At 46.5% G+C, this 16,296-nt stretch overlaps 1 protein-coding gene across 5 annotated transcripts in view; it reads left to right on the forward strand.

The window, feature by feature from the left end:
- The window catches only part of SHROOM3 (shroom family member 3), a 186,453-nt gene extending 177,647 nt beyond the window's left edge, over nucleotides 1-8,806 (forward strand). For all 5 annotated transcript variants that reach the window (XM_059385439.1, XM_059385407.1, XM_059385415.1 and 2 more), the window contains exons 9-10: nucleotides 5,205-5,477; nucleotides 7,818-8,806. In XM_059385439.1, coding sequence (XP_059241422.1) covers nucleotides 5,205-5,477; nucleotides 7,818-8,186 — 642 coding nt within the window. In that variant the 3' untranslated portion in view covers nucleotides 8,187-8,806. The remainder of the gene's footprint in view (nucleotides 1-5,204; nucleotides 5,478-7,817) is intronic.
- The last annotated feature ends 7,490 nt before the right edge of the window (nucleotides 8,807-16,296 follow it).

The raw sequence follows: 16,296 nt of genomic DNA on the forward strand, positions 1-16,296 counted from the left end.
CTGCCCCGGCACCCGGCCGCACTTCGCGTGACAGAGCCCCTTTCAGAGTCCCGGGGCTCAGTTGTGCCATCCGGGGAGGGAGGCTGTGGTGAGCTGTACCTTGACCTTGGCCAAGGTCACACATTTCTCGCTCCTCCCCCTCCCCAAGATGTTCCAGGAGGGAGACAGCTGGGGCAGACGGGCGGTTTAGAACCGTCCCTGGCAGCTGTGGAGGAAGACCGGAGGAAGAGGCGGTGGCTGGGAGGCCATTTCGGGAACGTGATGCTTCCTGTGTAACTGGGCCCCGGGAGAAACAGACGGAGGCGCGGGGAGCAGAGTGGACAGGACCGGGGACAGATGGGACACGGCGCGTAGTAGAGAAGAGGGTCAAGGCTGCCTCTCGAGCTCCGGGCCTGGGACTGGCCGTACTGAAACCGGGAAAACAGGGAGGGCCTTTAGGGAGGGACGATGGTGGGCTTAGTTGAATTTAAAGAGACTCAATACTGTTTCTTCTGTGTCAGAGATGCCGGACACCCAGAGCCAAGAGACCGTGCTAGGTGAGCAGGACAGCGTCCTGCCGACAGGCCCTGCTCCGAGGAAAGGAACGAGAAAGAGCCACTCTTGGCTGTGCCAGAGAACATTTGAAAGGGCAGTCGAGTCCCCAGGATCCTTCTGTTTTGCTCGGGTCACCCAGCAGGGAGTGGAGGTTTGATCCCAGTTCTGTCCCTGGGACAAAAATCACCCCTGACTTTTCTCTCTGGGATGAAATTCAGCTGAGAAAACAACCGTGTGCTACTGCCCAGATCCTCCCATTTAAAACCAACCCAAGAAACAACAACAAAGCCGACGGGTGAAATACCTTGGTCTTTCTCATTTTTACTAGGAGGAGCCTCAACTCCCCTCTGCCCCTAACCCTGGCGGCTGGGAGTCTGCAGTTACTCTTACTTGACGTGAAGACGGTCCACGGGCAGAGGCCAGCCGCGTTAGTAGTGACCTGACCGGCCACACTGTCAGCACAAAGCCCTGCGCAGGAGGCAAAAGGGGTTGTCGCGTAGGGCAGAAGGTGACCCCCGCAGGCGTCACGCTGCCGTGAGCGGCCTGTGCCGTTCGCACTGTTCCCGAATCAATGACAGCACAGAAAGTAATAACGTGAAAGTGTGTAACACTTGTATATGTCCCAGAATGCTTGTGCAAGCTTTATTGTATTTGAGCTTCCTAACTTTTCTAGAAACTATTTTAAGGCAGTGACGAAAAGCCTGACCCCTGGAGCCAGACGACCTGACTCCGGCAATAACCTCTGTCCACCTGACTTTCCTCATTAATAGAACCAGGATGAGGAAGGTCCCTCTCTCATCGGGCCACCGTGAGTTCTCAAATAGTGGGACACGTATATGGTGCCTGGCTCCGAAAAGAAGCTTAACGTTCCAACATTATTAGCTCTGGGCAGGTGGTGTTATCCCCGGGCTCTGAGTGAGAAAGCAGAGGCGCAAAGGCTCGGGTGGCTTACCCGCTGCTGAGTTCTCCATCAGAGCCTCGGCTCCTGCAGCAGGGAAGCGGTGGGGAAGGGGCCCAGCAGGGTTGCTGCAGGCAGATGGTGAGGTGGGAGGGAGGGTCTGTTAGCGCTGGAGCCTTATCAATAGCATCTCACCCAGGGGGACCTACCGGTTTACACCCGTTGCGGAGGTAAAGGAATAAATTTCAGTGATTCTGCAAATTAAGTAGCTCCATACGAGTATGTTGCTAAAACAGACCCCTCCAGAAAGACCTCTATTGTCTCTCCCACAGTGAATTCTGCAGATAGAAGTTGCTAGAGTTTCTTTGGTTGCTTTTTTTATTTTTTGAAGAGGGCTGCCCGGCAGAGAAACGGTGGCTGAGTACAGCCAACTTTCCCCTTGTTGCCTTCAGTTACTCACATCCCTTTTAACTGCATTTTTTAAAGCCAAATTTCCAAAATGTAAAGGCTAATTAGAAAGATAAATAAAATGCCATCCAACTATGCACCGTTTGGGCCAGGGCCAGGCGTGACTGGTGTGACTGCTCAGTAACTGTACACCCCAGCCTGGCCGTATGTGCTAATACGTCGCATTACAGCCCAGCGAAGAGCCTTCAGAAATCCGAATGCCATGAAGGGGGACCTGGTTCGTCCCGCAGGATCCTCCCTGTGTCATCCGCAGACACTCGCGTCCCCTTCCGTTCCTGCTCAAGCCACCAAGCCCCCGCGTACACGTCAGTTGCCATAGCGGGGCTTGCGGCTCTGGCCAGCGTTGGTGTCTTTGAGACCAAAACAGGGTGTAGCGCAGAGGACAGACAGAGGATTAGATGGCTGAGCCTGACCCCTGCCTGCTGCTCGCTGTGTCGCGTTCTTGGGGGGTGAGCCCCAGGCCACACTCGCTTGAGAAGCCCTTTTGGTGCTGTGTGGGAGCCCGAGAGCCCTGGTGAGCCGAGTCCAGCAGAAACCCAGCCCAACGCACCAGGGCAGACTTCTCCTAAGTGGTCTCTGTTCCTTCAAAAATTCAAAATCAGCACGCCTGTCCCTAAAATACCAGCTTCTGAGGCCACCGTGAGGAATTTTAACGATACCCGTTACAATTATTAACAGAAGTGCTTTGAGTTCCAGAACCAATGACACAATATTGGTTTCCAAAGATGTCCTAGTTCTAGAAAAGAAAAAACACGAGGCCATTACCCACTTTCCTTTCTACTAGTTTTTTAAAAGACTTTTCTAGAAACTACTCCAGACACAAGGCTAACATGGACCTCGCAACATGTAAATCATCAGAGACCTTTTCGTGACGCTGGAGTACAGCAGTGTTGCTGCACGGTCACCGGCCTCCTTGGGTTTGGGGTAACTGGTTTTCCGTAGCAGGGCGGTCCGGTGACCCCGAGGGGTGAGCCGGGAAGTGCAGCCTGTAAGTCGGGCCTGACTTCATGCGCGGGTCAGCCTCTCGCTGTCTGTCCGAACACAGTAATGACATTTGCTTCTCTCAACCGTGTCCAGCGGGAATATGGGAAGAGGTAACCGCAGGCAGTGTTGATTTTCCCTCCTGCTTTCTATCCGTGCTCTTCTCCTCCTCGGCACGGCCTCACCGAGCGGGATCGGTGCACTCTGCGCGGTGTTCTGCCCCAGCTCCTCAGCTGGCCGCGCAGCAGGCAGACACCAGAGCTGCCAGCCAGCATTGGTAGGGGTTTTTTTTGGAAAGTATGTTTTCCAGGAGAACATAAGGAAAATGAAGCAATATTCTCTCCCACCTGCACTTTTCTGGGTTCAGACTCCTCCACTGGGAAGTCATATAGACTGCACGGCTTTTTCCGCGACTAAAATTATCCTTGACTGACTTTGTCCTAACCAAACAGGAAAGCTGGAGATGGTAAGCTATGAGGAGTTAGTGCAGCAGATGGGGATATTTTAGTCACCCTTAGCCTTTGGGATTAGGCAAGTCGAGAGACAAGTTGTTACCATGTAAGCCAGAATTTGGACATTTCAAGGACATTATGCACTTTACTTAGACCAGAAGATTGGAGTGTCCCAATGGCCCAGCTTCAAGATGGGTGCATCATGGAGAAATAAATATTTCGCCCTTATCATTGTGATTATTGCATTTTCGGGTGATGTTATAGAAATAGTACAGAAAGTCCTCAGAGCCCTTCAATTCTATTAGTCCAAATGTTTTCTTTTTCTACTTTCTTTTTCTTCCTCTAAAAATGAAGATTTATTCTAACATCAAAAACCTGTGATTATTTTTTACCAAGTTTCCAACTGATGCCACATGGCTTGGTTTTATATAAATGCATAAAAAATTTTTTTGAGCTAGAACCATTTTAGTGGTTAAAGAAATAGGGTGGTTTTTTTTTTTTTTTTTTTTTTGAAGATTTTATTTATTTGTCAGACAGAGAGCACAAGTAGGGGCAGCGGCAGGCAGAGGGAGAAGCAGGCTCCCTGCTAAGCATGGAGTCCGATGCATGACTCAATCTCAGGACCTGAGATCATGACCTGAGCCAAAGGCAGATGCTTAACCAACTGAGCCACCCAAGCGTCACTAAAGAAATAGGTTTTAACCAAAAAAAGATTATGTTCTTTCTCCATCTGGCTACCTTAGGCTAAGAGAAAAACAAAAGCCTAATTTAAAAAATCACAAAGTTTAATTTTTCTTGTAGCAAAGTAGTAGACATTTAATAGAAATGTCGTCAAAAATGGGGCACCTGGGTGGCTCAGTGGGATAAGCCTCTGCCTTCAGCTCAGGTGATGATCTCAGGGTCCTGGGATCGAGCCCTACATCGGGCTCTCTGCTCAGCAGGGAGCCTGCTTCACCCCTCTCTCTGCCTGCCTCTCTGCCTACTTGTGAGTTTTCTATCAAATAAATAAAATCTTAAAAAAAAAAAAAAAAGAAAAAGAAATGTCAAACTTGAAACCACTAAGACCTGTACTTCATTCCCTCAGTTAAATATATCGGATATTTGCCGAATTGTTCTGCACAGATAGAAATTTGCAATAAGGGTGGCAAATTATACAGCTCAGGCAACTGAAGACAGTGCAGTGGAAAGATCATGGGGCTGACTTCTGATAAAGGTCCCGGTGAATATTTCCAAGGGCAGACATACAAGGTCGCTGTTAAAGCAGGCTGACTTGAGTTCAGGGAAGCCCCTTGATGGTCCGTGCACCTCGGCCCATCCCCTCACCTAAGTGTGTCTCTTTTGCTTGCACTTGTGGATCAAATAGTACCTCCAGCACCACTGTTGGGGCGACTGAAGGAGATGATCGCGTGTGGTTCGTGGCACACAGTAACTGCTCTCGATGGTAACTAGCGTTCCTAGTCCGCTCAGCTCTCTGACCTGGGGCGAGTCCCTTAATTCCTTCAACTCTTGGCTTCTCTACCTGTAAAACAAGAAATATTTACCCTATTTGCCTATTTGTGAGGATCAAAAAGAGAGCATGTCTTGAAAAGCCTTTCAAAACCGAGTTAACAAGCCCATTGGAAGTCAGCGGCATATGTGGCATGAGGACTGGACACATTACGAGGTGACTATAGTCAAGGGAAAGATTGAGAGAACAGCAGACATTCAGGGAAAGGAAAGAATATTGTGGCGTAACGTTGGGGGCGGTCCCTACAGATGAGGGGACCTTCAGCTGAGCCCTGAAGACAAGATGTGGCGGGGAGAGGTCAGTCCTCCCTGCAATGGCAATGCCACTGACCAAGCTTTGCTGTGTGTCCCCTTTGTCATCACAGGCCGAGCTCATTGGGAGCCTCACTCACAAGCTTGAGACCCTCCGGGAAGCGAAAGGGAGTCTGCTGATGGACATCAAGCTCAATAATGCCTTGGGGGAAGAGGTGGAGGCTTTGATCCAGGAGCTCTGCAAGCCCAACGAGTTTGACAAGTATAAGATGTTCATCGGGGACTTGGACAAGGTGGTCAACCTGCTGCTGTCCCTCTCGGGGCGCCTGGCCCGCGTGGAGAACGTCCTGAGCGGCCTCGGCGAGGATGCCAGCCGCGAGGAAAGGGTAGGTGGCACGGGGCTTCAGGGCCCCCCGTTTTTCCCCTGGAAGCCGTGCACACAGACGGGTGCCATTAAACAGACCCCTTCCCTGGAGAAGATCACAGTCTCGGGGGCGGAGAGAGAGCCCGAGTACAGGTTACCAGGAAACACAGAAGGAGGCGTCTTGCATGCCAAAAGGGAGGGCTGACACCTGGGGCTCAGGGAATGCTTTGGAAAGTAAAAGACAGGGGCCAGAGTTTCTCTCCTTCTTTCTATCCCAGGAAAAGGAAGAGACAACAGCATGGTGGGGGCTGATATTAGAGAAAGAGGGGGGACAGACAGGAGAGGGCGCGGGAACGAGGGCTCCAGGTCCAGGGAACCTGCCCGTGTTTTGCGGGGCTGAAGGCCCTCTGTGAAGGTGCACCCAGGTGTCCCCACTGCGCCCCCTGCTGGAGGGAACGGGCAGGTGTAAGAGTGGCGGCGACACCGGGTGATGTCCAGGGCCTGCGTCTTTGCCCAGCACCGCGGGCTTCCCGCTTCATCTGCGGGCTCCTGAGTCCTCGAAACAGGCCAGCACGGGACAGAGCCCAGATATGAGGGGTCCTGCCGCAGACCCACGTTTTATTCACGAGGTTGAACTTAATTCCTTAGCTACAGAGCATTCCTCCCTACTCATCTTTTTAAAGATCTTATGTATTTATTTGAGGGAGAGAGCGCACAAGCAAGGAGAGGGGCAGAGGCAGAGGAGAAGCAGGCTCCCCGCTGAGCTGGGAGCTTGACACGGGACTCATCCCAGGACCCTGAGATCATGACCTGAGCTGAAGGCAGACGCTTCACCCACTGAGCCACCCAGGCGCCCCCACCCACTCACCCCATTGCTTTACAGCAAATGATGGGTGTCTGACGTACGCCACTGGGCTCATGGGATGTGACTGGGAGCAAAGCAGACAGATCCCTGCCCCCAGGGAACTCACCAAGAGAAGTGAGACCATCAACAGGGCTGTGACTACTGTACCTGAGTATTTACACCAGAAGTTGACAAGCGCCCCAGCAATCAGGACGCTTCTTGGCTGACTTGCTCCGTCTCCCATCTACAGCTCTTTTGTTCAGAGCCACCAGGGACTTCCCATTTATTTCTCCTACACATTACATGAAAAGGAAGTTGTCTTTTTTCCAAACAGAAAAAGTCTAGTGTGCCTCCGTGGCTCAGTGGGTTAAAGCCTCTGCCTTCGGCTCAGATCATGATCCCAGGGTCCTGGGATCGAGCCCCACATCTGGCTCTCTGCTTGTAGGGAGCCTGCCTCCTCCTCTCCCTCTGTCTGCCTCTCTGCTTATTGTGATCTCTGTCTATCAAATAAATAAACAAAATCTTAAAAAAAAAAAAAAGCCACGTTAAAGATTATTATAAAGTAAATTAGCCCTAAAGATAACATGCTACCTTCCCCCTGGGTTTATATAAGAAATGCTCAGAATATGAAATCATTGTTAAATAGAACTCCTCTCATGTTTGACTCACGAGGCCTGAAAACTAGAAACAGATTTCTTTAGATATGAAAAACAGGACATTCCCAGTGTTATTTATGGCTCAGGGCAGAGGTTCTCAATCTCCAGCTGCAGAGGAATCCGTCACCCGGGAGGCTGAAACAGCTTTCCGGGTCCCAGCCCTTAGATGCAGTTGGCGGGTCAGGGCCTGAAAATGTGCATTTCTAACAAATTCTCCAGAGATGCTGCTGCCGGTGTCTACACTTTGCGAACCGCTATAAATGCAAATACTTGTAAATACTCAAGGTAGCTTGAAGACTGGTCCTTTTTAAACCCCCTTCAGGTTTTTATCATGGTAAACTACACATAACCTAAAACGTGCCTTCTTAGCCATTTTGAAGTGTTAGTTCAGCTCAGCAGTGTTATGTATATTCACATTGCTGTGCAACTGAGCTCTAGAATTGTTCTTGCAAAACTGAAACTTTGTATCCATGAAACAGCTCCAGTCACCCCTGCCCCCCAGCTGTCAACCAGCATCCCACTTTGTATCTCTGCGCTTGTGCCCACTCATCCAGGTACTGCAACCCCTAAGTACTCATGTCAGTGGAGTCACTGATTGTCCTTTGAAATCTAGAAGCCCCGAGTCAAGCTTTTACCCCAGCCAGTTTATTGTCCTGTCTCCTAAAGCTGCTGGATGACCGGACAAATTGAGATCGGTTTGCATGCAACAGAAGGTATTAAACCGATTTTCAAAGTCTCCTGACTCTAGAGCGGCAACTGACATGGAAACCCGGACGTTTCCCAGGCCCGGGAAAGGTGTCTCTGCAGACAGCTTCCCTCCCCCACCTCGCCCTCTGCTGACCCATTTGCTTCGTCCTGGCAGAGCTCTCTGAGTGAGAAGAGGAAGGTCCTGGCCGGACAGCACGAGGATGCCCGGGAGCTCAAGGAGAACCTGGACCGCAGGGAGCGTGTGGTGTTGGACATCCTGGCCAACTACCTCTCCGAGGAGCAACTCCAGGACTACCAGCATTTCGTGAAAATGAAGTCGACGCTCCTCATCGAGCAGCGCAAGCTGGACGACAAGATCAAGCTGGGCCAGGAGCAAGTCAAGTGTCTGCTGGAGAGTCTCCCCTCGGATTTCATCCCCAAGGCGGGGGCCTTGGCTCTGCCCCCAGACCTCGAGGGCCAGACCGCTCCTGCCGCGGGCTGCGCTGGGGGCGGCGTTTTCCCGGCGGTAACCTCTCCACTTTAACCGTCGCCAAGACCCAACCAAAAGATCCCCCTTTCTCTCGACACTATTTAATCTGAAAACTGTCTTAGTACAAACCACTGTTTAAATTGTATGGGTCATTGGGGTTTTTCTGGATAAAAGGAAAAAAATTCTATCCAGGAAAAGGCCTGTCTTTCCTTCTCAGCCTCCACGACTGATCTGAGCGCGCGCGTGCTGCTGGGAACTTACCCCTTTCTGGTCTCACTTTCTAGTAAAAGGAAAATCAATGAAACTGTGAGCACTGATTGGAGGGCATCTGATTGTTTAGTTCTTAACAGGCGGAGGCAACGCAGAGTGTGTGTAACGCTCAGGAATGTATCCACAGTGGCCTTCCTTGCTTGTGGGCGGTGTGTCCTGACGACAGCTACAAGTACTCACCTGTATCATGAAGGGTCTGCAACATAAAGCCTTAAACACACACACACACACAGGAGAAAACTGTAAAACCTTGAACATTGTTATTTATATTTTTTAAAATGAAAAAGATCATTATGTTTGTGTGCTAACCACTTATCTGATTCTGTTTTGTGGTGGACGTAGACAATTGTGTTTGAGCTTTGTATTTCGTGAAAACCTTAATGAAATGAAGAATTCCAAAGATAGTCTCATTGAGTGTGGAGACTTCTGTTTTTTTCTTCAACCCTTGGCTTGTCGGTCTTATGTACACACATATGAGCAGAGCTTCTGCGCTCGTGTTAAAATTTGTCATGGGGAACCCTGTTTCCACTGCTGCCGGTCATCACCACTTTCCTTCTACAACCAAGTGGAACACTACACCTTGCCCAGGAAGAAGGTTTTGTGAAACACGGCTATCATGTCATTTCCTACCGTTTCGTGGCATTATCACTGTGCTGGGGAGATAAAGCTCCATGTTACTAACAAGGACAACAGCTCTCCAACCTGTATACGAGGAAAGTCAGAAACCAAACCAATTCAGAAGTAAACTCATGCTGTCCTTCTGCATGGATTTGGGCTAAATGTAACCTATTTTAAGAGCTAAACTATGAGGCTGTTTTAATGATGCTCTTTTTAAAAAATATTTTATTCATTTATTTGAGAGAGAGAGAGAGAGGACACAAGAGGGGGGAGGGTCAAAGTGAGAAGCAGACTCCCTGCGGAGCAGGGAGCCAGATGCGGAACTGGATTCTGATCATGATTCATGATCCAGGATCATGACCTGAGCCAAAGGCAGACACTTAACTAACTGAGCCACCCAAGTGCTCCCCTCATCGCCCCCCTGTTTTTTCTTAAGACTTTATGTTTTAATGATGCTTTTAAAAAAGTTTTTCTGGGCACCTAGGTGGCTCAATGGGTTAAGTCTCTGACTTTGGCTCAGGTCATGATCTCAGGGCCCTGGGATTGAGCCCCTATTGGGCTCTGTGCTCAGTGGAGAGCCTGCTTCCCCCTCTCTCTGCCTGCCTGTCTACTTGTGCTTTCTCTCTCTGTGTATCAAATAAATAAATAAAATCCTTAAAAAAAAAAAAAAAAAAAGTTTTCCTAAGTTGTCAAGCCTATCAACCACCGTTAAAAACAGCTTCTTAATACCTGAAGACTGATTGTGCACTCTCGACACAAGTTTGCACAGTGCATCTAAGACGATGATCTTCCTTCCCAATCATGACTTTTTGGAGGGTACTCTAGAGCCCAAGTTGTGAGTCTATGCAAACAGACTAGAGGTGGGAGAAGGCTGGGGCCAATGGCCAGCCGGCTGATGGCCGCCAGAGAGGGCGGCAGCCTCACCCTTACAGCAGGTGGTGGCGCATCCTGGGCTTTGGCTTAGTTTGTTTTCACACGTGCTTGACCATGGCTGGTGGCGGCCTCCGCCAATGCGGTCTGCAAGCACCACGGAGAACGGGCGAGTGAAACTTACATGAGAGACCAGATGCCCTTGTCTCCCCTCACACATTTTAATTACCTCATGAACTGTATTTTCTGGTTAAGAACTTCAAAACTGTAGTGTTGGTCCCAAATACAGATGTCTTTTGATGAGCTTAGAACCAACAGGCCACCCAGACATTTCTTGTGAGCAATCAACCAAAGCTGTTCTTTCCTTCTTAGAGGTTAGACGCTGACTCCCATGATACCGGAAGACAGCACCTCTGTGTCCCGGGAATGTTGTCAAATGCTTCTCTCTTAAAACCAGAGGTCCCGTTTCCCAGGGACTCAGTGGAACCAGTGGCAGCACTCAGCAGCCACACCACATGGTCATTTGAGGTAGAGAAAAAGAGTGCTTCTGACATTTATTCAGGCTCAGACCAACACAGGAGCCCCAGATCACCGGTAGTTGGTAATGAACTGTCTTGTTGATCCTGACTCCTTCCACCAGACCATGTGGGAGTCAGCCAGTCAATGTCTTCAGCTACTCCCAGTGAAATTCCTCGGGGGGATTCTGGGGCTGCCCACATTCCCAACTATCTCCAAAATAATTCTTCTGAAGAATTTGACTGGGGACACTTTGCAAGTCCTTTTCAATCACTTTTCTAATTTACAAATGTCAAAGTAAGTGACTCTCCAAGTAGCAGCTGCTGCTGCTTGCCATGAAACAAGCACCCCGAATTACAGAACATGCCTAGGACACCGTCTCTTTGCTACACTGAAATGTTTTTCTGTTGTTACATGAAACGAGGGAGGTATCCAGTGCAATTCTGAAAATTAATTCTTAGGAGATGTGATATTTACTGTAGCAGGACTTGACCTTTGCTTGACAAGAAACCACTAACATAATTTTCATCATAATTTTTAAATGCCTTTAGCTCAACAGCAGGTCTGTTCTCTCTTTCCTATTTTGCATTCCCTTTCCACTATGAAAAACAATCATCAGGGGGCGCCTGGGTGCCTCAGTCGCTTAAGTGTCTTGGGTCAGGTCATGATCCCAGAGTCCTGGAAATGAGCCCCACATCGGGCTCCCTGCTCAGCGGGGAGTCTGCTCCTCCCTCTCTCTTTCTGCCACTCCCCCTTGGTTGTGCTCCCTCTCTCTCTCAAATAAATAAAATCTTTAAAAACAACAACAGCAACAAAAACAAGCAGTCATCTACAGTAGAACTCAGCATTTTTCTTCCCGACAATATCTCCGGCCAAGATCATAAGCAAATTAACCCTGAGCATGTTGTTGGTCAAGACTTCCAAGATGTTTGATCACAGTCGATAATGGTCTGTTTTACCAGGTCCCGTCAGAAGTGCTGGTTGGGGGATGGCCTTGCAAGAGTCCCCAGGCTGGTACTCAAGAAAGCTGTGAAGTTCTAAGGAAGGACAAAGTCCTGCCACAAAACTGGGAGGCCTCCAACTTCCTGGGCTGCTTGAGATGTTCCGGGCATGTTGCTACACGTTGACTCAGGGCTTTCTCTGCTGTTTTGTTTCTCGTGGTGGTTGCTCAGCCCCAAAGAATGCAGGGAGGTTCCACAGTGAAAGTGTCTGAGGTTTTCCAAGAGACACTGTCAAAACCAAACATTTTTCCCTGCACTAAAAGGGAACGTTTTTAGTTTTGTTTTGCACAACCTGTTTCCAAACTTGAAGATTAGCAAGCATGGATCAACCCTTGAGAATCTGTTAAAGTGAGGAGTGAGGGCCTTTGAGGCATACAAAAGAGAAATCAGAGAAACCAGTCTGGTACACCCCAGTTTTCCTATTATTCTGTTGTTGATACCCGATCTACAGTCACTTCTGAGTGTAAAAGTTAAGATCATAGTTGTTCCTAATATGATCACTACCTTAAGCTTATATTTTAAGTATCTTTTACCAAGATATAGGGTTGGTTTTTTTTTTTTTTTCTGGATACAGGAGAATGTTGACTTTTTATTCTTAAATGGTTCCAAATTTACTTGTCTGTAATTTTCCACATTACTGGCTTTATTCTATTAGGTTGGATTTTTTTTTTCCCCCTTTAGAAGAGCATGAGTCTTATTCATCTTATTACTGGCAAGAAAAAGGAAGAACTTCAGCCTGAAAGAACTTCTCCATTCCCAGCAAAATGTAAAATGACCAGATGTGAAGGACAGTCCCACACAGAAATAGTGTCCTGGGGACAAGGTATTCCTTGTTGCCTTAACTCTGGGATGAAGCATGGGATAAAATGAAAAAGACCATTTTAAAATCAGGAACACATGAACAATCTTCTTATTATTATTTCCAAACAAAATTTCACCTTCCTTATGGAAGCTCATTCAGACACTAAATCACAGCTTCTCAAAAATACCGAGCATCCGAATCACAGGAGTACTTGTTAAAAATGCCCATTGCTGGGGCACCCGGTGGGTCAGTCAGTTAAGCGTCTGACTCGTGATTTCAGCTCAGGTCATGATCTCATGGTCATGAGATCCAGCCCCACACCGGGCTCTGCATCAACCGGGAGTCTTCTTGGGAGTCTCTCCCTCTGCGTCTCCCTCAGCTCATGTGGGTTCACTCTCCTTCTCTCTCTCACTCTCAAATAAATCAATCTTTTTTAAAATGCCCACTGCTGAGACACCACCATGGTGGCTAGGAGTCTGCACCTGTATAAGTTCCCTGAGTTGCCCTGATACCAACCATTTGTGCAGTTTTTATTATCATCACAAAAAGATTAACATGAATTTATGTAATAACAATCCCAGAATTCAAAGCCCTGTCATGTTTGCTCATTAACTACATCATTAGGAGTTAATATTGTCCGCACTATTTTTATATCATCCCCACAGTTATGATACGGGGTTTGGTTTTGTTTTGTTTTTTCCTGCTCACTTTCTTCTAGACAGGCTTATAAATTTGAACATGCTAAGCACGTCTTCAGACCCAACCATACTACTTTTCCTGCAGTGTACGCATTGACCTGTCACATAATGCCAGTAATCTGAAGTCCTGCCGAGACGTCGGCACTGACCTGAAACCGCAGCTGACCTTCTCAGTGGGGCTCTCCTTCAGATTTCTGTTGCTCCTTCCGAGTCTCGTGCTACACAGGAGAGCTACAATTTCTCTTGATACTGATTTGATAGTCTATCTTAGGACACAAAAATGTCAAATTTCAAAACCCTGAAGTCAAAATTATGTAAGAAAAAAAGTTCCAAATGAAGAAATGGGCTCATTTATTCCTACCTCATTCTATTCTAGAATAGAACTGAATGAGGCTGAATGAGAAGTTTCATCTCCTAGGCAAGGTATCCTACCTCATACCTATTCTAAGTTCCTCTCTGACATTCTGTCATTGGAAAAGCAGCTCTTTCTTGCTAAAACATTAGTATTGCCACTCCTTGATACAGTGGATTGAATAGGGTAAGTTTAATATAAAGAATTATCAAACTCCAATGAGTGCCTATCAGACATAAAGAAAGTTGATTATCCTGAGTAAAGGGAGAGTACTCAAGGAAAGACAAACTTGGAAACAGTCCCCCTGCCCCATGCTACAGGTCAGACCTCCTTGGAGAACGTAGCCCACCCACAGCAGAAGAGTTCGTTGGTTTACCCAGGCCAAAGCTGCTCTGCGATCCCGGGCCAAGCAGGAAACAACTCTCCAGAGTGCAAGCTGGGTGCAGCCGGTTGGCAACGGATGGCAAGGATATGCACAAGTCACGGGGGCCCTGCAGCGGGGGTGGTCATGCAGCGGAAACCCTCTAAGTTGTAGATGATCTGCACAGGGGAACAGGTGTTGGCAGAATGCCTTTGGGACACTGATAGAAGAATGAATTCTTCAGGATGCAGGTTTCTAGTCCACAGGGCTGGGAGATGCTTATCACCTGCTAAAGCTGCAAGATCATCAAGACAGCCCATGGCTGGGCAGAATTGCATCAGACGTCCCGACCTGACACCACTCACATACCTGTCGGGGACCAAAAACAGCAAGACCAAAAACAGCAAGCATCATCTAGGTGATGACTGAGATCCTCCCCTTTGGGACACTGGCAGGTCTTAACACACCCTCAACTACTAGGAGCCACAAAGGATGAAAAAAGCTGACTGGACAACCACATAGATTTGAAAGGCAACAAAGAGCTAGGGGAGAGTTGAACGAGGAGTTTCATCTCCTATGCAAGGCCACTCTCTGAAAACTAGGAGAAGTGGCTGTTTTATCTAATGCCCAGAAGCCAACTCAGAGAGTTAAAGAAATGAAGAAACAGGAGTATGTTCCAAATGAAAGAATAAGATAAAACCCCAGAAAAAGACCTTAGTGAAATGGAGTAAGAGTTCAAAATAACAGTCATAAAGATGTTCACTAAGGTCGGGAGATCAATGCAAGCACAAAATGAGAATTCAAAAAATAGATAGAAAAATATAAGGAAATGCCAAACAAAAATCAGAGCTGAGAATACAATAACTAGAATGAAAATTCAATAGAGGGGTTCAAAAGAAAACCAGATAAAGTGGAAGCAAAGGTCAGCGAACTTGAAGACATAGCAGTGAAATTTATCCAAAGAAGCAAAGTATCTTGAGACAAATGAAAATGGAACTACAAAATACCAAAACTTAAAGGATGCTAAGTGGGAAGTTTGTACTGAAAACACCTATATTAAGAAACAAAAAAAAGCTCAAACAACCTAACTTTATACCTCAAGAAACTTGGGCGTGTGAGAACAAAGTTGAAAGTTAGTAAAAGGAAGAAAATAGCAGTTCCATCAGATTGGAAATAAGTTAATCAGCAACTAAGAAGACAACAGAAAAGATCAGTGAAACTAAGAGTGGGTTTTTTTTAAACAAATAAATAAATCTTTAACTAGACTCACCAAGAAAAAAAGGAGTCAAATGAATAAAATTAGAAAAGAAAGTGAATATATTACAACTGATACCACAGAAATAAAAAGGATAAGAAACTGCAATAAGCAATTATATCCCAACAAATTAGACGACGTGGAAGAAATGGATACCTTCCTAGAAACACACAACGTTCAAGATTGAATCATGAAGATACAGAGAATCTGAACCGACCAACTACTAGTAAGTATATTAAGAGGTATTTGATTACTAATTCAATAAACAAAAGGCCAGGACCAGATGGTTTCATGAGTGAGTCTACCAAACATTTAAGGAATACCAATTCTAATCAAAGTCTTCCAAAAAATAGAAGAGAATACTTCCAAACTCATTCTATGAGGCCAGCATTACCCTGATACCAAAACCAGACATTACAGGGAAAGAAAAATATAGGTTAATATCCCTGATGAACACAGCAAAGATCCTTGACAAAACAGAGCAAACCCAATTCAACAATACATTAAACAGATCATATACTATGATCAAATGGGATTTCTTTCAGGGATGCAAGGATGGTCCAACATCCACAAATCAATCAAGATGAAGATGCACAATCTTGCCACTCTCATTCATCAGAGTATTAGAAATTCTAGCCACAGCAATAAGGCAAGGCATCTACACTGGAAAGGAGGTAGAACTGTCACTATCTGCAGCTGACATGATGTCATATGTAGAAAACTAAGTGAATCCACAGAACACCTGTTAGAATGAATAAATGTACATGGTAAAGCTGCAAGATATATGGTCAATATACAGAAATTTGTGGGATTTCTATACACAAATAATGAGCTACCAGAAAGATAAATTTAAAAAGCAATTCTGTTTACACTAACATCAAAATGAATAAAATAACTAGGGGTACCTGACTGGCCCAGTCAGTAAAGTATGCAGCTCTTGATCTCAGAGTCGCTGAGTCTGAGCTGCACATTGGGTGTAGAGATTACAAAAACAAAAACAAAACAAAACAAAACAAAACAAAACAAAAAAAAAACTAAAAAAAAAGATAAAAGAAAAAAAAGAAATATCTAGGAATAAATCTAGCCAAGGAGGTGAAAGACCTAGACAATGAACACTCAAAAGACGCTTTTGATGGAAACAGATGACGCAAATAAATGGTAAGATATTCCATGTTCACATATTGGAAGACTTAATTTTTTATTGTTTTGTGTTAAAGTAATCTCTACATCCAACGTGGGGCTTAAATTCACAACCTTGAAATCAAGAGTTGCATGCTCCACTGACTGAGCCAGCCAGGCACCATGTAAAAATTAATATTGTTAAAATGCCCATGCAACCCAAAGAAATCTACAGATTCAATGCAATCTCTAACAAAATTCCAGTGGCCTTTTTCACAGAAATAGAATAATCCTAAAACGAG

This window comes from Mustela nigripes, chromosome 1 (genome assembly GCF_022355385.1).
Source record: "Mustela nigripes isolate SB6536 chromosome 1, MUSNIG.SB6536, whole genome shotgun sequence".
NCBI lineage: Eukaryota > Metazoa > Chordata > Mammalia > Carnivora > Mustelidae > Mustela > Mustela nigripes.